General features: G+C 40.8%; 2 protein-coding genes across 2 annotated transcripts in view; both read left to right on the forward strand.

The window, feature by feature from the left end:
* The window catches only part of IPO7 (importin 7), a 75,415-nt gene extending 59,142 nt beyond the window's left edge, over positions 1-16,273 (forward strand). Inside the window, exons 17-25 of the mRNA XM_006162926.3 lie at positions 504-570; positions 654-779; positions 1,154-1,251; positions 4,427-4,522; positions 5,012-5,232; positions 5,314-5,519; positions 9,259-9,465; positions 13,016-13,132; positions 14,178-16,273. Of these exons, the coding sequence (XP_006162988.1) occupies positions 504-570; positions 654-779; positions 1,154-1,251; positions 4,427-4,522; positions 5,012-5,232; positions 5,314-5,519; positions 9,259-9,465; positions 13,016-13,132; positions 14,178-14,275 (1,236 nt within the window). The 3' untranslated portion in view covers positions 14,276-16,273. The remainder of the gene's footprint in view (positions 1-503; positions 571-653; positions 780-1,153; positions 1,252-4,426; positions 4,523-5,011; positions 5,233-5,313; positions 5,520-9,258; positions 9,466-13,015; positions 13,133-14,177) is intronic.
* Positions 16,274-26,347: 10,074 nt separating this feature from the next.
* Positions 26,348-26,576, forward strand: part of ZNF143 (zinc finger protein 143) — a gene marked incomplete in the record, with an annotated part of 82,390 nt that continues 82,161 nt past the window's right edge. Inside the window, 1 exon segment of the mRNA XM_027766106.1 lies at positions 26,348-26,439. Coding sequence (XP_027621907.1) covers positions 26,348-26,439 — 92 coding nt within the window.

Consider the following 26,576-nt stretch of genomic DNA (forward strand, 5'->3'; position numbering starts at 1 on the left):
AGTCAGGCATTTGGGATCCGCCTCCCAGTACATAATTTTTCACCAATGCACCACAGGGGACCAAACTAGTTAAAGAAGAATTTGTATTTACTGTTCATCTTCAATGACATGGGGCCCCAGTTCACATGTCATGGAAAGTTAGTTATTAATGGGATGGATAGGGATAATACCTTCCTTCAGATAATTTCTCCATAAGTCACTTATGGTGACTTTTTACTTATAACTAGACTGAATTAACCTACATTTGCACACCAGAAACTTGTAGGTAGGCTGTCTTCATATTGTGGCTCCTTTATATTGATACTTGTTTGCAGGATATGTTGTTTTTTCCTTTCCTTTTTAGGTTAACTGAACTTGTTGTTCCTTGTTTTTTTCCCATTGTATTGGTATTTCATTTAATTTTTATCTTAGATTGACTTACAGTTTCATAATATGTAGTTAGTTACAGTGTGTATAATTTATTTAGTGTGCTGCAATTCCATGTGACTTTTTTTCTTTTTTAGATAACCCAGCAACTGGAGGGAATCTGCTTGCAGGTCATTGGTACGGTCTTACAACAGCATGTCTTAGGTACTGTACCTCTGCTTATGCCAAGAATTTAGTGCTGTTTCACCTAAATTGGCATTTTCCTAATGACTTTCATTTTCTTTTAGAATTCTATGAGGAGATCTTTTCTCTAGCCCATAGTTTGACATGTCAACAAGTGTCTCCACAAATGTGGCAACTACTGCCCCTCGTGTTTGAAGTCTTTCAGCAAGATGGCTTTGATTATTTTACAGGTAAATCAAATTAGTATGGAAATACTAAAGATTCTCTGCTCCTGAATTTTTACTCAAATGTGCCTTATCATTTGAATATATGCATTTGTGTGTTCCCACTGCTTCATTGTTTGAATCAAGTTATCAGTTGTCATTAAAGCTTAAAGATGTTACATGCCTTTGACTTCTATTATATATTTTAATCTTTTTGTTATTTCATATTTGTTCTTTTTACTCACACTCATCCTCCTCCTCAGTCTTATTTCTGTATGAAAGTACTTGTTGTGTCTGTGTAATACAAAACAATGCTCTGTGATATCAAGTTCATTTCTACATTTAAGCATGTCTTATTTATGTTAGTAAAGATGTATAATTGATGCTTTTTGTTAAAACAGATATGATGCCTCTTCTGCATAATTACGTAACAGTTGATACAGACACACTTCTATCTGATACCAAGTATCTTGAAATGATATACAGTATGTGCAAAAAGGTATGTCATTTTTAGCCAATACCAAATGTTATGAGGCTGCTCCTATAAAATGTGTAAAATTGTAAAGATACCTATGATAGCACATGGTTTTTAACATTATGAAGATGTGGGTCTGGGAGAATTAAAGTCTAAACCAACAACAAAACTATCGGTCTCTAGTTGTCCCAGTAATGGCTTTAAGAAACGTGTGTCTTGGGACCAGCAGTTTTAATGTCTATGTTGCTGAACTCCCATGTAGTCAATGGTGGTTCGAGTCCCAGACCCAATGGCTTAAACTCATGCCAGGCACATGTGCACACGTGCCCAAGATCCCTAGAGAAGAATGGAAGAGAGGGGATTGTGGTGTGGCCATCCATCCTCCCTGGGGGATGATTTTCGCTTTCTTTCTTTCTCTGTCTTTCTGGCAAGCACATGTGCCCTATAGCAAAAACCTCTCCCCCCAAAAAAGAAAAAGAAATGTCTCAGGACCAGCTGATGACGTAATGGTTACATCATAGGACTGTCATGTAGCTCACCATGGTTCGAGTCCCAGACCTGGCGGCTTAAAACTCAATGCCAGGCACATGTACATGTGTGCCCGTGGAAAAGGGAGTATAGCAAGGCCATCCTCCCTGGGAGTGATTTCTCATTTTCTGTCTCTCTATGGCAAGTGCATGTGCACTATAGCAAAAATCTCTTAAGGGAAAAGGGAAAAAAATGTACGTCTTGTCTTTTCTCTGACATTTATTTAAAGATATAAATGTCTTTGATTTTTAGAGCACGTGGAGTTTATCTTAGCCTAGTTCTTTGGAATGAAAAGGGAAAAATCAGTAACTTGAGAGATTTTTTCAGAATCATTTAATTTAACTTTATTTATTCATTTATTTATTTCAATTTGGCCAGATAGGGATAGAGTGAGAGAGAGAAAGCGAGCGAGCGAGCCAGCCGCCAGGTCCAGGACTTGAACCACAGTCGACCATGTGGGAGTCCAGCACAACTACCACGCCACCTGCCAGCCCCCACTTGAGAGATTTTTTTAAAAGATCAGGGATGGACAGTGTTATTTCATAGTGGCAATGCATAGAGACTGCAGGTTCATGGATACCATACAGTAATTATAAGATTGTAAAATTTGGATTGGGCCTGTAGACTAATGGTTACAGGAGCCATATTCTACATCCAGTGACTGGGAAAACACTCTGAGTATATGTGTGTGCATGCCCAAAGTTCCAACAAGAGAGAGAAATGAAGGAGGAGGGATAGTGGCATGATCATGTCACACTGGGGCATGCTTCCTCCCACCTACCCCTTCCTCTCCCTCATGCCTGTAGTGAGTGCTTACCCTTTAGCAATTAAAAAAATAAAAGATTAGGGCCATAGGTGGTGTGGAGGCTACAGTGGCTGGATCCCACATGGTCAGCTGTCAGATTTGAGTCCTAGACTTGGCTTTTTGAAAAATATACCAGGTGCATGTGTGCACATGCCAAAAATTCTGAGAGGGAGGTTAGAGGGAAGAGATTGTGGCCTGGTTGTTGCCTTGGACAGAATGTTTTTTCTTTTTCTTTCTCATCTATCTGGCAAGTGCACATTCCCTATAGCAAACTTTTTTTTTTCCCTGGAGGGCACATGCGCTCGCCAAAGAGACAGAGACAGACAGCAAGAAAACAACCCCACCACCACCACCACCACCACCCCCCGGTGGGGATGGCCACGCCGTAATCCCTTCTTGTTCATTCTGCTCTAGGGATCTTGGGCATACACACACACGTGCCCAGCGTGAGTTTAAGCCACCGGGTCCGGAACTCGAACTGCACTCAACTACATGGGAGTCCTGTGACATAGCCATTATTCTAACTGCTGGTCCCCCTAACTATTCTAATCATGCGGGTCCCCTCTAATAAAACAAAAAAAAAAAAAAAAAAAAAAAAGGAAGAAGAAAGATTGTAAATATCTGAGTTTTCGTTTTTGTTTTCCTGCATTTTTTTTTTAAGCATTAAAAAGGACTTTAAAAAGTCAAAAGTACCATGTTTCTTTCTGTTTATTCTTTCAAGGGGCATAAATACATGAATTGTAGTGTAACAAATTTTTTAAATACATTATTATTTACTTATAATGGAGAGTGTGTACATGCATGACATAGAGAAAGAAGAGGAAAGGAGAGCAGACGTGCCCTCAACAGGGCCACATCATGCCACAGTTCCCATTCCCCAGCCTCTAGTTTCTGAGGATCTTGGGTGCACCTGTGTACACACCTAGGCTTTTCATGCCATCCTAGAAATCTGGATCCATGGTCAGTCATTGGCTTCTCGCCCTTGCAAGACACTTACACTATCCCTGTGCCACATTGGCTTATCTTCTTTCTTTCTCTTATTCTTTCTTTCCTTTCTCTTCTTTCTGTCAACATGAGAATGTGTGGAAGGGAGAGGGAGAAAAGGCAGAGAGGTATTTTTGGATAAGATCTTGCCATATCATGATCCTCCTACCCAAGCCTCCTAGGTAGCTAGGAGCACCACGCCCAACCTCTTCAGAATATGCTGGAGTTCAACCTAGGTCTCTAATGCAACCTCTCATTTGTGCCACCATGGCTGTGCCATACCACATGATTGGAATTTTTTTTTTTTTTTAAATTTGCTAAGGAATCTTGGGCACGCACGCACGCCTTGTGTGAACTTAAGCCACCAGGTCTGGGACTTGAACTACGGTCGACTACGTGGGAGTCCAGTGATAGCTAGTACGCCAACTGCTGGTTCCCATCTTGGGATCTTGACCATGCACTTATGTGCACCAAGCATGAGTTTTAAGCTGCTAGGTTCAGAACTCAAACCACAGTTGACTATGTGAGAGTCCAGCGACATAACCATTACACCATCTGCTGGTCCCAGTTTTTTGTACTTTTTCACGTAAGAGCCAAGTATCCCTGAGAAAGTTTAGATATTTTAGATCCCACCTTTGTGTGAGAAAGTTAGTGGTTATCAACATCCAGAATGGCACCTCAGTGCCAAAGATGCCAAAGGGCAGTGACAGGTGGGATTACAACTCTTCAATTCTCACAGGTGCTTTGTGGTCTATACCATGGCCAGTGTGATCTTCCATATTAATTGGAATATCTTAAGTAATCCTCAGTGTTTGCACATAGTGAAGAGAAATTGTTTCTCTGAATTAAAGAGTTCATAACAATTTATATCGCGTTTATCAGGTTCTTACTGGAGTTGCAGGAGAAGATGCAGAGTGTCATGCAGCAAAATTGTTAGAGGTCATCATTCTACAGTGTAAAGGGCGTGGCATCGACCAGGTCAGTGAGGCCAACTTGATTTTTCATACTTGAGGTTTCAGAGAGGCCATCTTCCCTTCCCCTTTTTTCTCTCTTGAGCATTAGTTACATATTTTGTATGTTATTGTTTATTTTGATATCTAGGTAATTGGCCTTTTAAATTGTCAACTTAAAATATAACCAGTAAGGATCCAATATTTAAATATGTGTCAAATATGATTGCTAAGTTTTATGGCTACTTTGTGGTTTTGCAGAGTAAGCTTTAACTTAAGATGTTTGACGGCACTGATAATCAGAGTGAGAATTTCTGATTTGATATTGTGGTGAGGCTGTAATGCCTCAGTGAAGACTTCAGTTTCTTTAAAATCAGATTTCCTGTGAAATGTCTCAACAATAAATATTGGGTATCTAATGGGACAAAGGATTAGTTCAGGCAACAAGTTAATATGGGTAGGATCATTAGAGTGCTATTATTACAGTCTTGAAATACCATGATATCTTTCTTTACAGTGCATTCCCTTATTCGTTGAAGCAGCTTTAGAGAGACTGACAAGAGAGGTTAAGACAAGTGAACTTCGAACAATGTGCCTGCAAGTTGCAATCGCAGCTTTGTATTATAACCCACATCTACTACTCAACACCTTAGAAAATCTTCGCTTCCCGAATAATGTTGAACCAGTTACAAACCATTTTATTACACAGTGGCTTAATGATGTTGACTGTTTCTTGGGGTAAGTGATGTGAATGGGATTTTTATTTATTATGTTTGCTTTCTGAAGAACTTATAAGAAAAAACCTTTTTTTGTTTTTAGGCTTCATGACAGAAAGATGTGTGTTCTGGGCCTGTGTGCTCTTATCGATATGGAACAAATACCACAAGTTTTAAATCAGGTTTCTGGACAGATTTTGCCTGCTTTTATCCTTTTATTTAATGGACTAAAAAGAGCATATGCCTGCCATGCAGAACATGAAAATGACAGTGATGATGATGATGAAGCTGAAGATGATGATGAAACTGGTAAGAGATTTAAAATTTAAGAAGCCAGATTTACCTAGTTAGAAATACCACTGGACTTATTTTCTAGCCTTTCTCCCCCAAAATGGAAGCATAATTAGATGCTGTCATTTTCATTCATTCATAGAACAACATTCTTGTCTTAATAGAGTGTAAAGTCTGTAAAGGCAGGAGCTTCCTGTAACATGGAGGGTAGTTTCAGGCATTATATTGGGTCATTGGGAAAATCATGCCACATTTTTGCATAGAAAAACACGGAAAAATATTCCTGGACTTTTCCGACAATCCAGTAATAGCATGGTCATTCTTTTTTTACTTTTTTTTTTTTGAGAGAGAGGTTTTTACTATAGGGCACGTGCACTCGCCAGAAAGACAGACAGAGACAGACAAAGTGGTTGGCATAGCAGATACAAAGATGAATGAGTTTTCATGCTTTTCTTCCAAAGTTTTCTGTTCTAAAAAGAATTACATTGACAAATAGTACTGTATATAATAATAGTGTTGATTGAAGGTGCAGAATTCATTTAGGAGGAAGGTTATAGCTCAATTTAAGAATTGAGGAAGGGGACCAGCAGTTGGTGTAATGGCTATGTTGCTGGACTCCCATGTAGTCAATTGCAGTTCGAGTCGAGCCGGATCCGATGGCTTAAACTGTGAGTTTAAACTCACTCCGGATCTCCCAAGAGCCCAAGAGTAGAATGGAGAAGAAAGGATTGTGGTGTGGCCATCCTCCACTGGGGGTGATTTATCGCTTTCTGTCTGTCTCTCTTTTTGGCGAGGACACGTGCCCTATAGCAAAAACCTCTCCAAAACAGAAAAAAAGAATAACTAAGGAAGTCTTTTGACCATTGGATGGCATAATGGTTATATTGCTGGTCTCTCACAAGGCCAACTGTAGTTCAAGTCCTAGACCCGGAGGCTTGAAACTCACACTGGGCACCTGTGTGTGTGTATCCAAAATACCAAGAGGAGAATGGAGGAGAGGGGCCTGGCTGTCCCATCGGGAGGTGATTTCTCACTTTCTATCTGTGTCTCTTTGGCTAGCACACACACCCTGTAGCAAAAATCTCTTTAAAAAGTTAATAAGAGGGAACCAGCAGTTAGCGTAATGGCTGTGTCGCTGGACTCGCACGTAGTCGACCGCAGTTCGTGTCCCGGACCCGGTGGCTTAAAACTCACACCGGGCGCGTGTGTGTGTGCGTGCCCAAGATCCCGAGAGGAGAACGGAGGAGAAGGGATTGCGGCGTGACCATCCCCCCTGGGGGGTGATTTCTTGCTTTCTGTCTCTCTCTGTCTGTCTGGTGAGCGCACGTGCCCTATAGTGAAAACCTCTCCAAAAAAAAGAAAATTAATAAGATAAAAAAGTTTGAGAAAGTCTTAACAGTAGACTAGGGCAAAATGGTTAACTACAACATTCTATGAGGCTGTCCTAAATGGGCAGAATCTTGGTCAAGTATTGAGACCTCACAGAGTATTATGGGCACGTATTTGCTCATCATCTAGGTCTGGATGAAGGCTGGAAGTGGATCTCCTTTAATTAAATGAAATAGGTAAATAGACTTAAAAAGGAAGTCTTTTTTTAAAAAAATTATTATTATTATATCTACAACTTGCTATAGGGCATGTATGCTCACCAGAGAAAGAGAGAGTGAGATAACAAGCCTCTAGTTCCAAGACTTGAACCATGGTTAGCCTTTTGTCAGTATAGTACCTTAACCACCAGGTCTCCCAAAAGAAAGTCTCTTTTTTGTTTGTTTGATAGAGATTTTTCCTATAGCGTATGTACGTACGCTGAGAAGAGAGAGAAAGGGAGAGATCACCCTCCCCCTCTGGGGGGGTGAGGAGAGATAGCCATGCCAGTCTCTTCTCCTCCATTCTCCTCTCAGAATTTTAGGCACTCACGCACATGTGCCCAGTAGGAGTTTCAAGCTTCCAGGTCCAGGATTCTAACCATGGTATGCCATATGGGAGTCCAGCACCTTGCCCATTACCCCAGATTAGCTGTAGGTTCATGATTTTTTAATGTTGGTTGGACATATTGGAAACATCTGTCATCTGTTAATTTGGAAAGTTAAGTATGGGGCCATCCCATGGTGTTTTATGTTAGCTAGATCCCACTATGGCTGATTGAATGATTCAAGTTCTGGATTTGGTGGCTTGGGAAACACACTAAGCATGTCTGTGTACCTGCCCAAAATCCTGAAAGGAGGGAGCGGTGTATGAAAATAAACTGTGGTATAATTTTCCAAGGGAGATGCTTTTTTGCCACTGTTCTGACACTATCACCCTTCCTCTCAAAGTTCATATCCCTGGCTAATATATTTCATCAATTAAACATAAACTATAAGTGTATAAATTGAGGGCCTGCCCTGTTACCTAATAGTTAAGGGTGTTGGATCCCATAAGGCTAACCATGATTCAAATCTCAGCCCTCGTAGCTTGAAAAAATGTGCTGGATGCTTGTGCATACATTCTCCAAATCTAGACAGAAGGGAATGTGGAGTTACCATGCACCTCGATGTGCGTGATAACCTGTCTCTGTGTGTCTCTCTCTGACAAGCACATATCTTTATCAATTTAAACACACACACAGATTGATAACATATTAAGAGAAATTATCAGGGCTAGTAGGTGGCATGGTGGTTAAAGGCAGTGGATTCCCACATGGCAGACCACAGTTGGAGTGCTGTACCTGGCGAGTTGCATTCTCTCTTTCCTTTTCTTTCTCGCTTTCCCTTTCTTGCTTGCTTTCCCTTTCTCTCTCTCTGTCTCTGGTCAAGTTAAAAAATAATAACAACAAATGGAATTAAATAAATGAATAATTCCTTTTTATAAAAAACGGTTATTGCAATGGTTTCAAAACAGGATATCTAATGCCATTTTTTTAAAAAATATTTATTAGCTTAGCCATCTTTCTTAAAATGTCATAAAACGTCAGTGAGTGTGGGTTTAATGTAAGATGTATTATTTTGATATTGATACCTGGTTTGTTTTATTTGTTTTTTGTTTTTTGGAGATGTTTTTGCTACAGGGCGCGTGCGCTCGCCAGACAGACAGAGACAGAGAGATAGAAAGCAAGAAATCACCACCCAGGGGTGATGGCCACATCGCAAGCCCTTCTCCTCCATTTTCCTCTCGAGATCTTGGGCATGCATGCACACGTGCCCGGCGTGAGTTTGAAGCCACCGGGTCTGTCAACTACATGGGAGTCCAGCAACAGCCATTACGCTAACTGCTGGTCCCTGATACTTGGTTTGATATATTGTAAAATCCAAAGAATACCAAAAGCTGAATCTCTCTCTTTTTTTTTTTTTACAATGCCCTTTTATTTATTTATTTTAATTGTTATTTATTTATTCATTCATTCATTTTAATTTGACCAGAGAGCAAGAGGGAAAGTGAGAAAGCAAGCCACCAGGTCCAAGACTTGAACTGTTGTTGACCACGTGAATGTGTCTAGCACCTTAACCACCACGCCACCTGCTGGTCTCCAAAAACTTAATCTCTTAAAAAACAACCCATCATCAAACCTCTGACATTTAGAAGTCATGAATAAGTTTTTTGGACTTTAAGGATTTATTTTTTTTAATATTGTGGATTTGGTATTGTTAAACACCAATTCTCTTCCTTGAATTTATTCACTTGTGTCTTTTAACTCACTGACAGTCATTGAGAAGATAATCACTGGTGAGTAACAAAGTAAATTCAGTGTTACAAAAGTCCCTATTTTATGGCTTGGCAGAGGAACTGGGGAGTGATGAAGATGATATTGATGAAGATGGGCAAGAATATTTGGAGATTCTTGCTAAGCAAGCAGGAGAAGATGGAGATGATGAAGACTGGGAAGAAGATGATGCTGAGGAGACTGCTCTAGAAGGCTATTCCACAATCATTGATGATGAAGATAACCCTGTTGATGAGTATCAGATATTTAAAGCTATATTTCAAAGTAAGTCAATTATTTACATCTAGATCCATTTCAGTGTAAGAAATAAATATTTCATTGTGTCTGCTCCTTAAAGAGGATTTAGGGGATATCAAACCCAGACTAGAAAAAGTTAGGCAAAGTAGCCAAAGTTATTTTTAATGTTTCCATACAAGTTTCTGAATGCTCTTTCCTCATTCTATTATTTAGTTTGCAATTTTGAAAGATGCACATTATAGAAAAAATAGTATCATTCAAAAATGTTACCAAGTAGCAATTCATGACCACTTCCCAGATTCCCAGGTTTCTACAAAGACAATCATTCTTTACATATTTATCTATTTGTTTGTTAATGTATTTGTGTCTTTTATTTTCCTGTCTAAACCTACACTTTCCTGAGAGATGTGACCTCTTAAAACATAGGGTCTTTAAAAAAAAAAAAAATAGGGTCTTGGGGCCAGCCAATGGCACGGTGGTAAAGGTGCTAGACTCCCACCTACATGGCCTAGTCCCGGACATGGTGACTTGCTTTCCCACTTTCCCTCTCTCTCTCCATGTCTCCTTCTGGTCAGATTAAAAATAATAATAGCGGGAACCAGCAGTTAGCCTAATGGCTATGTTGCTGGACTCCCACGTAGTCAACCGCGGTTCGTGTCCCAGACCCAGTGGTTTAAAGCTTACACCAGGGGCATGTGCGTGCATACCCAAGATCCTGAGAGGAGAATGGGGGAGAAGGGATTGCAGCGTGACCATCCCCCCGGGGGGATGAGTTCTCGCTTTCTGTCTCCATGTCTCTCTCTGTCTGGTGAGCACATGCGCCCTGTAGCGAAAACCTCTCCCCCCCCCTCCAAAAAATAATAATAGCTAAAAAGGCGTAAGCAGATGACTCAATGGTTATATCATTGTACTCCCACATGGTCAACCATGGTTCAAGTCCTGGATCCAGTGGCTTAAAGTTTACACCAAGGGCATGTGCGTGCATGCCCATAATCCTGAGAGGAGAATGGAGAAGGGATTGCAGTGTGGCCGTACCCCCTTGGGGGTGATTTTTGGCTGTCTTGTCTCTAGCAAGTGTACGTGTCCTATAGCAAAAATCTCTCAAAAATAAATGTGCTTAAAAAAAATAAGAATACGGGAACCAGCAGTTGGCGTAATGGCTGTGTCGCTGGACTCCCACGTAGTTGACCGCGGTTCGTGTCCCGGACCCGGTGGCTTAAAACTCACGCCGGGCGCGTGTGCGTGCGTGCCCAAGATCCCAAGAGGAGAATGGAGGAGAAGGGTTTGCGGCGTGACCATCCCCCCTGGGGGGTGATTTCTCACTTTCTGTCTCTATGTCTCTCTGTCTGGCGAGCGCACGCGCCCTACAGTGAAAATCTCTCCAAAAAAAAAAAAATAAGAATAGGAAATACCACATGATTTTTTTTTTCTGTGTTCTGTGCTGTGTTAACCAGTTCAGTCTGGTTTTATGAAATAAGTTCCTTTGCCATACTGAAATTTTCACTTTAAACAGCATATTTAACCCAAATATTTTTGAACTATATATGCTAAAGTATAGCATATGCCTAACTTGACTGTATAGGCTTCTCTTGTAATGTGTTACATTATATGTGGTTCCAGAATACAGGTACCTGTTTTTTTGTTTTTCTCATATTACCTATTTATATAGTTTTGACAGTCAAATCAGGAATATTAGTATGTACATCATTTTAAGTATAGAATTTTACATTTTTGGATCTGTTAAGTATTTCTTCCCTTTGCTTCTCCCATCTGCCCTCTAACATCCATTCCCCTTCTCTACAGACTCAGATATTCATACTTACCCTTCCTACTATCATATTTTGGCTCTTTCAATTTCTGCCAGAAAAAAAAATTTGGTGTATATATAGAGTGGGGATATGCAATGTTTGTCTTTCAAGATCTGGTTTACTTCTCTCCCTTAGCAGCAAACAAGTTTGGTTTTCACTATCCATTTACTTTACTATGTGAATTTTAGGAAGGTGTAACAAGTATGTTTCACTGTCTGGCTTGAGAAATGAAATTGCCACTATATTTGAGATAATCTTTTCTCAGAATTTAACTTCTGTTATTCATCATTCCTGAGCATCAGGAATTTGGATAACCAAAAGCTTTTTGGTCTATATATGCTATGCCTAAGTTATGCCCATGTATAGCGTATACCTAAGCTTTTTATCATCTATACCTGTGTCAAAACAGTTTTTGATGCAAGGTTACATAAACACAGAGATGGTTTCTGAGCTACATGGCAGCAAGAACTGACTAGCTATATGTCTGTCTATACCTTTGTATTTTGAAAACAACACATGTCAATTCTTAAAGGATGATTTCTAATATAGGACTCATGTGGTTATAATAAATGAGACATAGAAAATCATGCATGTAACTGAATGTCAGGTTTTTTAACATCAAATGACTGGCAACCTAGTACGGGAAGAAATCCATTTGATATTCTTCGCATTGCTCTGCAGGAATTTCTTTTATGGAACAGAAAACTCACTTGCACATCCACACATGTGAATTTAGCTACTTCATTAAAATACAGAAGTACACAGTCAGACTTGCCACTATTAAATATATTACCTAATTTAGTGCATGTTTTCCTCATGATTTTTCTCTTTTTTTGGAGAGGTTTTTGCTATAGGGCGCGTGCGCTCGCCAGACAGACAGAGAGAGACAGAAAGCGAGAAATCACCCCCTTGTGTGGATGGCCACGCTGCAATCCCTTCTCCTCCATTCTCCTCTTGGGATCTTGGGCATGCATACACACATGCCTGGCAAGAGTTTAGGCACTGTGTCCGGGACTCAAACCACAGTCAACTACATGGGAGTCCAGTGACATATGCATTACATGAACTGCTGATCCCTCTTCTCTTGGAATTTTGGCCACACATGCATACACACTCATTGTGATTTTTGAGCAGTCAAGCCCAGGACTTGGAACTGTGGTCAGCCATGTGGGAATCTAGCACCTAGAGAACCACACCATCTGCTTGCTCTCTGATTTTTTTTATTTTTTAATTGCCAGAGGGCACTTGTGCTTTATAAGAGAATATGCAGAAGGGGTTAGGGAGAAGGCATTCTACAGTGGGGTATGGTCATGTTATAGTCACGTCTCCATTTCTCTATCCTGTTTTATTTCTGGGGATACATAGAAACCAACAGCATGTTTTTCAATCTGCTGGAGCCAGAATTCAAACCATGATCAGCCATGTGGGATCCAGCTCCTTTAACCACTAGGCTTTTGGACCAGCCTAATTCTGACTATAGTTAATTTTGTTCTTAAAAATCTCCCTAGTTCATTATTGTTTAAGGACTGGTTTAGGCTCTGAAATCTTATTTCCTAGAGATATGAATTATGAGACATTAGATGCTTAGGCATAAAAATATGTGATTAGTTTTTATTTCTGTATCTTTGTTTCAGAAATAATTTAAGATAACCTTAAAATTATTGGGAAATTATAAATATAGATCAGAATTTCAGTATTGCATGGTGGTGGATTATAGAGAATGGAATACCTGGCCTCTTTTTAATGCCCCTCCCCCCCTTTTTTGGTAGCTATTCAGAATCGGAATCCTGTCTGGTATCAGGCTCTTACTCATGGTCTTAATGAAGAACAAAGAAAACAGTTACAGGACATAGCAACTCTGGCTGATCAAAGACGAGCAGCCCATGGTATGTTCATCAACTATAACCTCTCTTTAAGGCAATTAGTGATTTTTTTTTTATAGCTTTAGAAGTTTATAAAAAAGGATCTTAAGTTATATTAAAGGTATATATAGTTGTTACAGGTGGTAGAATTAACTCTAATATGAGGGATTTAATACAGAACTAATTATGATTTTGGCATCAATTTACTGATTTTTAAGTGTTAAAAGACTATTTTCAGTTTGTAGTAGCTTTGATAAGACTGTTTACATTCATGGTGATGGTTTGATAGAAGAAAAGTTGTATAAGATTTATTTAAATTTTTTAAATGATGAAGTACCTTTTTTTTTTTTTTAAGAAGTAGAGAAAATCCCAATCCCAACTGTGGTGGTACACAGGTAGCTCCACTGCTTGGAGGCTTAGAAGGCTAGAAGTCATGTCGAGGCAGAGCTTTCATTCTTGGGTCAACCTATACATGCTGTGCAGTTGTAGTCCTGGCTGATTAGAAGGCCAGGGCAGGAAGAATGGGACACAGTAAAACCTTATCAGAAATATCTGTCTCCCTCTCTTCTAAAGGGGTGAGGGGTTGGGGGGCCCCAGACCTTTTAATCTTGAAAGACTTCAGTTTGCATTTTTAAAGTACATTTTAGATAATACACAGCCTAACATTTTTTCTACAATGTCATAATACCATTAGTCAGACTAGCTTAATACTGATTAGTCTGAGAACTGTCCTCATAAATAAGGCATAGCATTTTGAATTATAGCATTTTGGATCTGTGCATTGTACTTATTACATTTTGTTCTTTTTAGAGATGGGACCTTACCCATGTATTTGACTCAATGGGGTATTTAAAGATTTTTTTGCTCAATAATGGGAAATGAAAATTAGCTAAAGTCTACTGCATACAACCTGAGAGATCTTTTGTCCCTATACATTTGGAGGGCTGACTTTGGCACTTCCTGACTACTAATAGTAGTTATACCATTGGATTAAAATGTCAATTCTGTCCCCATCCCCCCAAGTAGTAAGATTCTCGCATGCTTTACTAAAATTTTACTTGTTTTTTAGAATCCAAAATGATTGAGAAGCATGGCGGATACAAATTCAGTGCTCCAGTTGTGCCAAGTTCTTTCAATTTTGGAGGCCCGGCACCAGGGATGAATTGAGTTACCACTTTCTTTCCTGCTGTGTGATTGTAGTGAAGAGCTTGTGTTCCTCCTAGTAGTGGTTCCAGAACTGGTTCATGTTATCTATTCTAATTGATCAATAGATGGACAAAAACCCCAAGGAGGTTGGACCTGATCATGCAATCTGGCACTGGAAAAGAAACCAGAGGGATTGGGGGTGGGGGGGTTAAGTGGGTATTTTCTTTATTTTTTGAAGAAAGTAAGATCTGACTCTGAAGCTTCAAGTGACACTGTGGAAATCTGAAACAAGAGGGGATGTCATGAAGGCAGCTTTTCTTTTTCTGAGGAAAAAATAGGCATGGGCTACAGGACTATTTAAAATGTCTCATTTACAGTATAAAGCTCAAAGGTAGATGTAATTTTTACACCTATGAGTATTTGTCCAATTTCTGTCTCTTCCTCACCATTGGGTATCCTTTATATGTAAATAAGATAAGGTAATCTGATAACCTTATTCAGTCTTCATTTTCATTCATCCAAGATTGTTCCTATGTAGATTATTGGACATTTATAGTAGCACTACATAACTGATTAAAAAAATCTGTAAATGAATTAGCACTTTCATATTGAAACAAGCCTGCTAGCCTATGTATAAAATAGCAAAATGTTTGCTGTTTATAAAAAAAGAAGGGATGTAATGGGGGGTGGGAAACAAGGGTAATTTCAAGTTGTTAATTTAAAAATGAACTAGCAATTTTGTACCTGGTGACTTTGTGGTGCACTCACCTCTGATAGTGACTTGAATTCGGTATGTAAAAAGGGGTTAGTGATATTTCATTGCTGCTAAAAATGGCAACTCCCTCTGTGTCCTGTTTTTTCTTAAAGCTCTCAGTGTACAAGTGGGTATTTGGATACAAGACCTTACTGTAACAAATAAGAAAGATGATATCTGAAGCATGTAAATTGGACATAAAGTTATACTCTTAAAGAGTTGATCTAAGAGTATGGCTAAACATCTATATATGCAATCTATTAAAAGAACTTAATTCGGCTATTATGTCTTGATTTAATTGCAGTTCTTTCCCCTAACTATAAATATTTTTTTGCTCATTGGCTTGTTTTTATCCTGTACCTAGAAAGAGTGCAAAATGCTACTTGAAATTTCACGTAAAACACTTGCCCACTTCCCTTTCCCCATCTCCTTTACTCCTCTTGTTGATTGTGGTATCTGCTCTTAGATAGGCTGAAGGCACTCCAGAAACCACTGTGGATACCACTGCAAAAACAAGTGGGCAACGAGACAGTGAAGAGAAGTTGGCTTGCTTCTCTCTCTTAACTGCATGTTCTAAAAATAAGCCTTTATTGATCTTAAACATCTGTCAGATGAATCATACATTGGGTTATTTTTTTATATACATGTACACACACTATTTCAAATTGAAAGCAACATCTCAGTGGACTTAAGACTATTACATGCTGTTGTCTAAAACAGAAAATTTATAACTGTAAAAATGAACATATTAATATTTAAAATGCATAATTACGAAAACCCTTTGGTGTTGTGTTTTTCTTGTATACCAATAATTAAGCCACTACTGTTGGCACTGTTTGGTTTTCTATTTTAACACTGAAGGAGTGAAATTATTTCCTATATTTATGAATTTACTACTAAAATCTTGGCAAAAAAAAAAAAAAAAGAAAAAATTGTCTGTCTAAAATGTGTGGGTGAAAACTGTTAATCAAGTGTGTTTCTACTCCCCCCCAAGTTGGACACCAACTGTATACCCTAGGTTGCTATAATTTCACTATTATATAAAATCAATAAAAATGGAATAGTTGTATATATGCAACATTGTGTACAGAGGGGAGGTATTGAATAGTATTAAAGAAACTTACTCGTCTTCCTTTATCTTTTGTCCCGATACCTAGTCTACTTTTTAAAATTTCAAACTTCACTGCTCTTTGAATTGATGATTCCAGTTTTCACATTACTGTTATTGGAAAACCATATCTAATAAAGGTTTTAGTTATTCCCACGCACAGTATGAAAATTCTCTTTTGCTGAGGTTGTGTTTCAAGAAAATTTATTGGCATGTCTTTGAGAACAAGTTTGTCTCCTGTGTCATATAATGCAAACTAATCTCCAGCTATAATTTTTTATTAGGGCCTATAATTAAGAGTGCTTAATTCCTGGGGTTTTTGTTTTTACCTTAGGGACATGCCCTCTCCAGAGAGAAGCAAAGAGACCAAGAAAGTGAAGCATTCCCTAGGTGGGATTGTCCCCACTGCAATCCTTTCTCCATTCTTTTTTTGGGATTCTGGGTTTGCATGCACACACTCCCAATGAATTTAAGTCACTGGGTCCAAAGTTGAACTGTTATTAGCCATGTAGGATCCAGGTGCCTTAACCATCATGCCATTAGCTGGCCTCAGCTGAGTTTCATAATTATTTAGTATTATTTTTACTTGTCAATATGTGTGCATTCACCAAAGAGAGAGAAACTAAGCAAGCAAGCCAACAGGTCTGGGACTTGAATTACAGATGGCCATGTGGGAGTCCCATGCCTTATCTACCACGCCATCTGCTAGGCCCCTCCTCTTAGTTTCTAATGCATCAAATATGTATGCACCTCAGTTCTTACATTTCTTTCAGCTAAACATCAAATTATTTTCTCATTGATCAAATATCTTGTGCCAAAGAGGGAGAAGGCACTCCTATGACCCAGTGGCTCATGGTCACTCAACAATCCCTTCTCCCCTCCATTTTGCCAGTGTGTAAAGATTTAGAACACACATGCACAAGGTGTATTTTTCACTCTGCTTCAAACTACAGCGGCTCATGTGGGATTCCATTAACTACTAGGTTATGGGGCTGGCCCTAGGTCACAGATCTTCATGAGGTTGCAGGACTTTTAGAAACCTCTCAAAGTGGGATGGTGGTTATGGCACTGGACTCCTATGTGGCCAACTGTGGTTTAAGTTTCAGATCTGGTTGCTTGTTTTCTCTCTCACTCTGTCCCTCTCTGGTCTGGTCAAATTAAATAAAGTTTAAAATAATTCTTAAAAAAAAAAAACCCTGGAAGTATTTAAAATACTCTTATAATTAGCTGCATTTTTTTGTTTTAGTTTTTACCATCTAGCATGCATGCTCACCAGAGAGGAAAAGAGAAACCCCCCCCCCCCCCGGGGGGGGGGGGCAGTGGCTTCGCTGCAATCTCTCCTCCTCCCAGGATTTGGAGCACACACCACATGCACCCTGTGTGATGTTCAAGCACCCTGTGTGATGTTCAAGCTGCCAGATCCAGGACTTGAACTGTAATCAGCCACGTGGGAGTCCAGCACCTTCACCATTCCACATGCTAGCCCTGAAGCCATTTAAAAAAAAACCTATCAGTTTCTCTACAGATAATAAAATCGTGATGCATCCTAAGAAATAGTGACTACCATACCCCCCTCTAGAAGATACCAGAGTACAGAGCAGTGGTGGTCTAGTCACTGCTCTGTGGCTGTATGCTTTTTTTCATTCCCATGGGATAATTCCTTGCTTAGAATCATTTTCATTATATGACTAAGCCATGGGCCAGTAGGTGGTGTGGTTAAGGGAGATGGGCTCCCACATGGCCAACTGCAATTCAAATTCCAGACCTGGCAGCTTGCTTTCTTACTTTCTCTCTCTTCTGTCTGTGTCCCTCTCTGGTCAGTTTTAAATAAATAAGGGGTCAGCAGGTTTGAGTCCCGGACCTGGCAGCTTGCCTTCTCCCTTTCTCTGTCTCTCTCTGCTCACATTTTAAAAAAATAATAATAAATGGAATTAAATAGATACATAATTTTTAAAAATTTAAAGAATTACTTTTCATCTTTATTATTATTAGTTTCCAGTTAGATCAGAGAGAGGGAAAGCGAGAAAGCAAGCCCAGGTCCGGCACTTGGAACTGCGGTTGGCCATGTGGGAGTCCAGTACCTTTAAACACCTCACTCCCTGCCAGCCCCCATAATTCTTTTAAACAATTAAGGGGAGCAGCAGTTGGCATAATAGCTCTATCACTGGACTCCCATGTAATCGACTGTGGTTCAAGTCTCAGACATGGTGGCTTAAACTCATGCCGGGTGTGTGTGCGTGCATGCCCAAGATCCCGAGAGAATGGAGGACAAGGGATTGCAGCAGGGCCATCCCCCCTGGGAGGGTAATTTCTTGCTTTCTGTCTCTTTGTCTCTCTCTGTCATTCTGGTGGTTTTTTTTTTTGAGAGAGAGATTTGCTATAGGGAGCATGCGCTCACTGGACAGAGAGAGACAGAAAGCGAGAAATCACCCCCCAAGGGGGGATGGTCACACCGCAATCCCTTCTCCATTCTCCTCTTGGGATCTTGGGCACGCACGCACACGCGCCTGGCCTGAGTTTTAAGTCACCCGGTCCGGGACACAAACCACGGTCGACTACATGAGAGTCCAGCGACATAGCCATTACGCTAACTGCTGGTTCCCTGTTTTTCTGGCGAGCGCACACGCAAGTGCCCTATAGCAAAGACCTCTCAAAAAAATAATTCTTTGAAAAAAAATTTTTTTAATGACTGAGACCAGTAAGTGCCATAATAATGGTTACATCACTGAAGTCCTATGCAGTTGAGTGCAGTTTGAGTCCTGAACCTGGCAGCTTAAGATTCACACCGGGCGCGTGTGCATGCATGCTCAAGATTTCAAGAGGAAAATGGAGAAGGGATTGCAGCAAGGTCATCCTCCCTTGGGGGGGGGGGTATGATTCCTCGTTTTCTGCCTCTCCAGTGAGCGCACACATCCTAAAGCACAAGTCAATCAATCAATCAAAATAAAATATGACTAAGCTATGTCTTTGGTAAGATTTAACAGTATCAGGTATGGCATAATAGTCATTCCATGCTTGTGAAGTAAATGATACGAATGAAAATATAACCAGTTGTAAAACTAACAGTTATGTATAATTTAAATTTTGGTAAAGATATCTATGACCATTTAAATATCCCTACTTAATTCAGGTTTTACCCTTGGTGAGGTTGGCCAGCCTTGGCAGTAGCACTTCATACTTCAGTTCATGATAAAGAAATGTTAGGGACCAGCAGATAGCATGGTGGTTAAGGTGCTGGACTCCCACATGGCCAACTGCAGTTCAAGTCCCAGACATGGAGGCTTGTTTTCTCATGCTCCCTTTCTCCCTCTAGTCAATTTGAAAAAAAGTTATTTTGTCAGTTTACACAGAAAGTGATCTTGGAGATAGTATAATCTATTGGGAGAGAGGGTAGTTACCTACATCAGACAACCAGGCTAGAGAAGATCCTTCCTTAAGAGCATAAATCTCTCAGGACCAGCAGTTAGCGTAATGGCTATGTCGCTGGACTCCCATTTAGTCGACTGCAGTTCGTGCCCCACACCTAGTGGCTTAAAACTCATGCTGGGCATCTGTGCGTGCGTGCCCAAGATCCCAAGAGGAGAATGGAGGCGAAGGGATTGCGGTGTGGCCATCTCCCCTGGGGGGTGATTTCTCGCTTTCTCTCTGTCTCTGTCTGTCTGGTGAGAGCACGCACCCTATAGCAAATACCGCTCCCATAAAAAAGAAAAAAGAGAATAAGATCTCTAACTTAAACATGAGAAGTTAAACTGGTGATCCAAAGACTGATAATCACAGCTTAAATAGTATGCTTCCAGGCCGGTAGATTGCACAGTGGTCACGTCACTGGACTCCCCTGTAGCTGACCACATTTTAAGCCCCAGACCCTGACTTGAAACTCAGGCCAGGCAGGTGTATGTGCAAACCCAAGATTAAGTCATGCTCCCCTCCCCCATAGTAATTTCTCTCTCTCTTGCCCTAGCCCCCCACCCCCAAAAAAGTCAAACTTCAAGGAAAAAATAGTACATTTCTCTAAAGACCTTTTATACTCAGGCTGTAACTCAGCTAGCTAAAGTAAACCAGTGTCATGCCCCTCATTCCTGTATGTGTAGTATTACACGGGGTCCAAGCTATATCGCCTTCGAATAAAACAGAAGCAATGAGATACACATCCTAGTCCTTTAGGGGCCCAGACAGCAAGTTGCATGCATTGGTTCGTTTTATATGATAATCATCTGACTACACTTATCAAAAGCTGGCAATGTTCCAGGTACCTACCTACATTCCATTACCTTGGTTTGAGCACTGTGGGAAGAATAACTCTTATTGTCTTTCTGGCAAGCACACATGCCCTATAGCAAAAAATCTCTCAAAAAATAAAGTTAAATAATTCTTTGAAAAAAAATGTTTTTAATGACTGAGACCTGTAAATGCCATAATGGTTACATCACTGAACTCCCATGCAGTTGACTGCAGTTTGAGTCCTGGGCCTGGTGGCTTAAGATTCACACCAGGCTCGTGTGTGTGCAAGTCGCCAGGTCTGCGACTCAAACTACAGTTGGCCATGTGGGAGTCCAGCACCTCAAACACCATGCCACCTACTGGAGTCTACACTCTTTTTTGTGTGTTAAAGAATTATTTAATTTTATTTATCATTATTGTTACTATTTTTTTAAAAAAGATTTGAATGAGGAGAACGAGAAAGCAAGCTACCAGCTTCAGAACTTGAATCGTGATGAACCATGTGGGAGTCCAGCACCCTAACCACCATGCCACCTGCCGGCCCCAACACTTTTTTTTGAGATTTTTTGCTATAGGGCATGTGCACTGGCTGGAGGCAGACATGTGCTTGAAGTAATCATCCTCTCTACAGGTTTTTTAAAGCACAATCAATAATTCATCTTTATATATAGATTTCATTTTCCTATATATACTGAAAATGTCATTATACTCAATATTTGAACCCTATATTTAAATGTTCCTTTTTAACAGCCTTTTAAAGCTTCTTTTAAAATAAACTAGGAAATAACTCAACCTCATAAGACATCTACCAAAATCCTAAAGCTAGTCAAGTCATGCACCATGGTAATGATGCACTGTTACATGAAAGTGGAAAAGGGGCCGGCAGCTGGCATAGTGGTTAACCATGCTAGATTCCCACATGGCCAAACATGATTCAAGTCCCAGACCTAGCAGTTTGCTTACTCACTTTCTCTTTCTGTCTCTCTCTGGTAAAAGTGAAAAATAATGATAACAAATGGAATTAACTAAATGAGTAAACAATTCTTTCCCCAAAAAAAGAAAGTGGAGAAATTGGCTGTATAGCCTAGGTATGTAGTCAGTAATACCACCCAGGTTTAAGTAAGCAGAGTTACGATGTTGACACAAGGATGAATAATTGCTTAATGATGCATTTCTCAGAATGTATCCCTGTTAAGCAATGTATGACTTGTATATTTCATGGTACAACTAAAACTCCCCTAAGATGAAGAACAAGACAAGGGTGCCCTCTTTTGCCACTTCTATTCAACATGGCAAATGAAGTTCTAGCAGGACAATAAGGCAGATTGGAAAGGAAGTAAACCTACATTCACAATCATATAGAAAGCCCTAAGAAATACACACACAAGATGGTCAGATGGAAAAACTGCATTCCTCCTGGTTACGACAGGTCAGTTTAAAGTGAGGGAAATTATACATTTAGCCACCAACAAAACTAACAGTAAAATTATACCTAGTTACGTCAATGTACATACTGGGACTGTATGTATTCAATATTTATATTAGAGCACTATGTAATCTAATCAATTTTTTTAAAAGATTTAATTTTACTTATTTTTCTATTCTTTTTTTTTTGGAGAGATTTTCACTATAGGGCGTGTGCGCTCGCCAGACAGAGAGAGACATAGAGACAGAAAGCGAGAAATCACCCCCCAGGGGGGATGGTCATGCCACAATCCCTTCTCCTCCATTCTCCTCTCGGGATCCTAGGCACGCATGCACAAGCAACCGGCATGAGTTTTAAGCCACCTGGTCCGGGACGCGAACCGCGGTCGACTATGTGGGAGTCCGGCGACATAGCCATTATGCTAACTGCTGGATTCCTTATTTTATTTTGACCAGAGAGAGAGAGAGAAAGCAAGCCACCAGGTCTGGGACCTGGGACCTGAACCATGGTTTGCCATGTGGGAGTCCAGCACTTCAACCACCAGGCCACCTGCTGCCTGCTGGCCTCTACACACACACACACACACACACACACACACACACACACGGTTTTTTGTTTTTTTTTTTTGAGAGATTTTTGCTATAGGCCATGTGCTCTGGCTGGAGACAGAAGACAGAAAGTGAAAAATCACTCCCCTAAGGGAGATGGCCACACCACAATCCCTTCTCCATTCTCCTTTTGGGATTTTGGGCATCCATGCACAAGCACCCAGTGTGGGACTCAAACCACAGTAGACTCCGTGGGAGTCCAATGACAACCATTATGCCATCTGCTGGTCCCCTAATCATACACTTTTAAAACACATGTTCTAATTAAGCCTTAACAGAATTTCAAATGGTGTACAATTTTAGTGTGGAAGCTGAGTCAGATTTATTAAAAGATTATTGTATATAAATCAAGGACTCTTAACTCTGGGTTCCAAATCTATTAATCTATAAGCTTTTTGGTATATTTTTCAACAGAATCTCACAGGAGTTTCAAAGTGCTTAAGAACCATAACCATGAACAGTAAAGTGAGAACTGGGATGCTGGGCTAACATTTATTAAGTATTTAAGGGTATCTCCACTAAGCACTGTTCACCTACATTAACATATATCCTCCCAATCACATCGTGAAATATATGGTTTTAACTCCAATACATTCTGAGACAAGTGATACATCAATAGCCACAGCTACAAATGGAGAACAAGCCACTGGTTTCGCTTTAAATTCTTTTTAAAAAAATCTACAAATCCATGATGCACATTCAAATATATTACAGTATTTAATATACTCATTTATAATCCTTTTTCCCCAGATATCATGTGTTCTAAAAGTTTAATGCATCATTTTTTCCTATACAAATTGTACTTTTAAAAAAATGTTTATTCTTAGATCTTAGCTATAGGGCATGTGCACTTAAGCGAGACAGAGAGTGAAATCATTTCTCCTCTTGGAATCTTCGGTGTATCTTGGACTCTCGGGCATATAAGTACACGCATAAGACATGAGTTTTTAAGTCACTGGGCCTTGAACCACAGTCGATTATGTGAAAGTCTAAAGACGGGATGCTATGTACTGGTCTCCATATTGTACTTTTTTTTTTTTTTAGAGGTTTCTTCTATAGGGCCCCTACGCTTGCCAGACAGAGAGACTGAAAGCCAGAAATCACCCCCCAGGGGGGATGGCCAAACCACAATCCCTTCTCCTCTCAGGATCTTGGACACGCACGCACACGCACTCGGCATTAGTTTTAAGCCACCAGGTCCCAGACAGGAACCTCAGTCAACTATGTGGGAGTCTAGCGACATAGCCATTACACTAACTGCTGATCCCCCCATATTGTACTTTTGCTATCAATTGTATTATACCAGAATCAACCAATTTGCCAGGAAATTTTGAGTTATTGAAGAAATGTTTTAGAAACATAATGGTGAGTTTTTGAACTAGCCTAGAAATGTTAACTCTTGTTTAAGAATTTGGGAGATAATCTAGCTGTATTTAAGAGGCTGGACTAGCACTGAATGGTGAACCATTTTCAAGTGATAATTTGACAGGATATAGTAAGATGTAAAGGAGGGGAGGTGAACTGGGAAAAATCTGGAAATTAAGTGAGAAATCACCCCTCAGGAGGGATGGCCACACTGCGATCCCTTCTCTAATCTCAGGATTTTTGGACACACACACACACACACACACACACGATTGAGTTTCAAGCCGATGGGTCCAGGACTCATATTAAACTGGAGTGCACTCCACATGGGAGTCTACCTTAACCACCATACCACCTGCTCTGCCATTCAACTCTTAAAACAGCTCAGGAGGCTATCGGGATACACAGATGTACTGTAAATGCAATTTATAATTACAGGATGATTTAAAAATTCTTTTTGAGGTTCTGTATTACAGCTTGTCAATGAGTAGCCTAGAGGCAGTGGAATTAGCTAAAGCTAAATTTCTAATTGGTTAAAAACCACTTCTGATTACAAAATACAAATGCACCAACTGAAAGGTATAGAAACAATAAATTGGGACCAGCAGTTAGCGTAATGGCTATGACGCTGGACTCCCACGTAGCTGACCGTGGTTCGAATCCTGGATCCGGTGGCTTAAACTCACGCCAGGCCTATGTGCGTGTGTGCCCAAGATCCTGAGAGGAGAACGGAGAAGGGATTGCCGCATGGCCATCCCCCCTGGGGGATGATTTCTCGCTTTCTGTCTGTCTCTCTGTCTATAGGCCTCGAATGCACTCGCCCTATAGCAAAAACCTCTCAAAAAAAAAAAGAAAGAATAAATTAAAATCCGTTGTTTTTCATTTGAGGCCTTCACTCTAACAAAAAGTATCTATACATTGGGTTGGAGACTTACATGAGTGAAATCCTGTTTTAACTAACCTAATCTAAATTTATATGTCACATTTTTCTTATAAGGTCCTACAAAGTAATAACTATAATACTTAAAACTTTTAAAAGAATATGTGGGGGCTGACAGGCCACGTGTGGTTAAAAGTGCTGGACTCCTGCATGGCTGACAACGGTCTGAGTCCCAGACCTGGTAGCTTGGTTTCTCACTTTCCCTCTCTCTCTGGTCAAATTAAAAGTAAAATAAAAATAAAGATAAAGTAATTTTTAAAAAATTTTCAAACAAAGCTCAAATAAATCCTTGAAATCCCGTTTGGTTACCAATTATTCTAAACTAGGTCTTGGTTAAAGTCTCCCTAACCAAAGAAGGCAACATTGCAAACTCAAGTAGACTCAATGGCAACTCAACACATTTCAACATCTTTCTTTTCCCCATGTCCATCCTATAGTCATTCAAAATTGCCATTTTATTAAATGAAACATCATCCTGCTCTACCCTATTTACTAAGCAGGACCCAGTTTTGTTACAGCAGGCCAGACTCTTCATACATTCTACCGGGGTAACTCACCTGGCAGGTCTGACATAACAAACTTTGTCTCATTTCTACGACTCCTTATTCGGTAAATGAGTTACACACTGGCATAACCATGTAACAAGTTTTGAATTTTACACACCTAGTCTCATCTTTCCTAGGCTAGGTTTCCAAAGTAAACGAATACTCACTCCTCCTGAAATCAGTAGCATTTCGGTGGTTTACAAGTGTTGCATTGAGAACAATAAATACCACCATGAACGCCGCAACTAGTCTGTACACATTGTTAGCACTGTAGGAAGACCAACTGAACGCTTTCCCACCTTTTTTTACTTCCCTTTAGTTAAGGACACACAAATTGTCTAGAACATACACATAGCGACGGCCTTACAGGCGACTTAAAATTTTGAGCCGAAACTACATGGAAGCAAAAAGGCATCCATAGTGTTTCCCAGTGGAGTCCAAGACCAATGCCCCACACTAGTTTCTGCAGGAGCGGAAGGCTCACCCTCCCAGCGCTGGTAATGCCCCCGGCGACTGGGGAAGCGCAGTCACCAGCAACGGCAGCTCTCAGGAACGCAAAGCATGGTCCAAAACCCAGGGCCTCAGCCCGCACTGAGCCCCCAGGGAGCCGTCCGGTCTCCCATCTCGTCCTCCTAGTCCCCTCGAATTCCCTCCCAGTTAGACGGCAATCGGCAATCATTAAGCAAAGCCCATCCGGTCTCCAGGACGCGCTCCGGCAAGCCCACCGGGAGATCCAAGGCCACCTCCTCGCCCCTGTGGGGAAAATGGCGCCCGTCACCCCTTCTCCCTCCCGGGTTATCACGAGGACCGGCCTCCCTCCCTCCCTACAAAATGGCGTCTCCCGGTGGGGCCCCAGAATCGGCATAATTCACTTGTCAGTGAGGCGGTGTCGATCTGGGATGAGCGGTTCTACCAACCAGTCAGACACAAGAGTTTGATTCCGTCTTTATGCAAGCCACTCACGCGGGGACTGTAAGGACAGGCAATGATGGCGTCACGAGTCGGGGCGGGGCTCAGGCGTTTTCTGTGAGCGACGCCTACATTTGGGCCAATAGGAAGCCGGAAACGTCCAGTGAGTGATGTAATGGTAGCCCAATGGAGGCTGGGGGCGGGTCCCAAGCACGCTATGCGAGTTGCGGGGCCTGGGGGCCGGACGGCTGTTTCCTGTCCTGGTGCATGGTGGTCGGACGAAGGAATTGTTGGAAAATTTTCTCGGAGGTTCGTATATAAATGTGTTTTTACCCAGTGTGCATTATTCTCCGCCCGGCCGCCGCCCTCAGCGCGGCGGCGCGGGCTCGCTTGGGCCCGAGCTCTGGCTCCCACCGCTCAACCTCCGCCGCCGGCCCTGCTGAGCC

This window comes from Tupaia chinensis, unplaced genomic scaffold, assembly GCF_000334495.1.
Source record: "Tupaia chinensis unplaced genomic scaffold, TupChi_1.0 Scaffold141165_1, whole genome shotgun sequence".
NCBI lineage: Eukaryota > Metazoa > Chordata > Mammalia > Scandentia > Tupaiidae > Tupaia > Tupaia belangeri.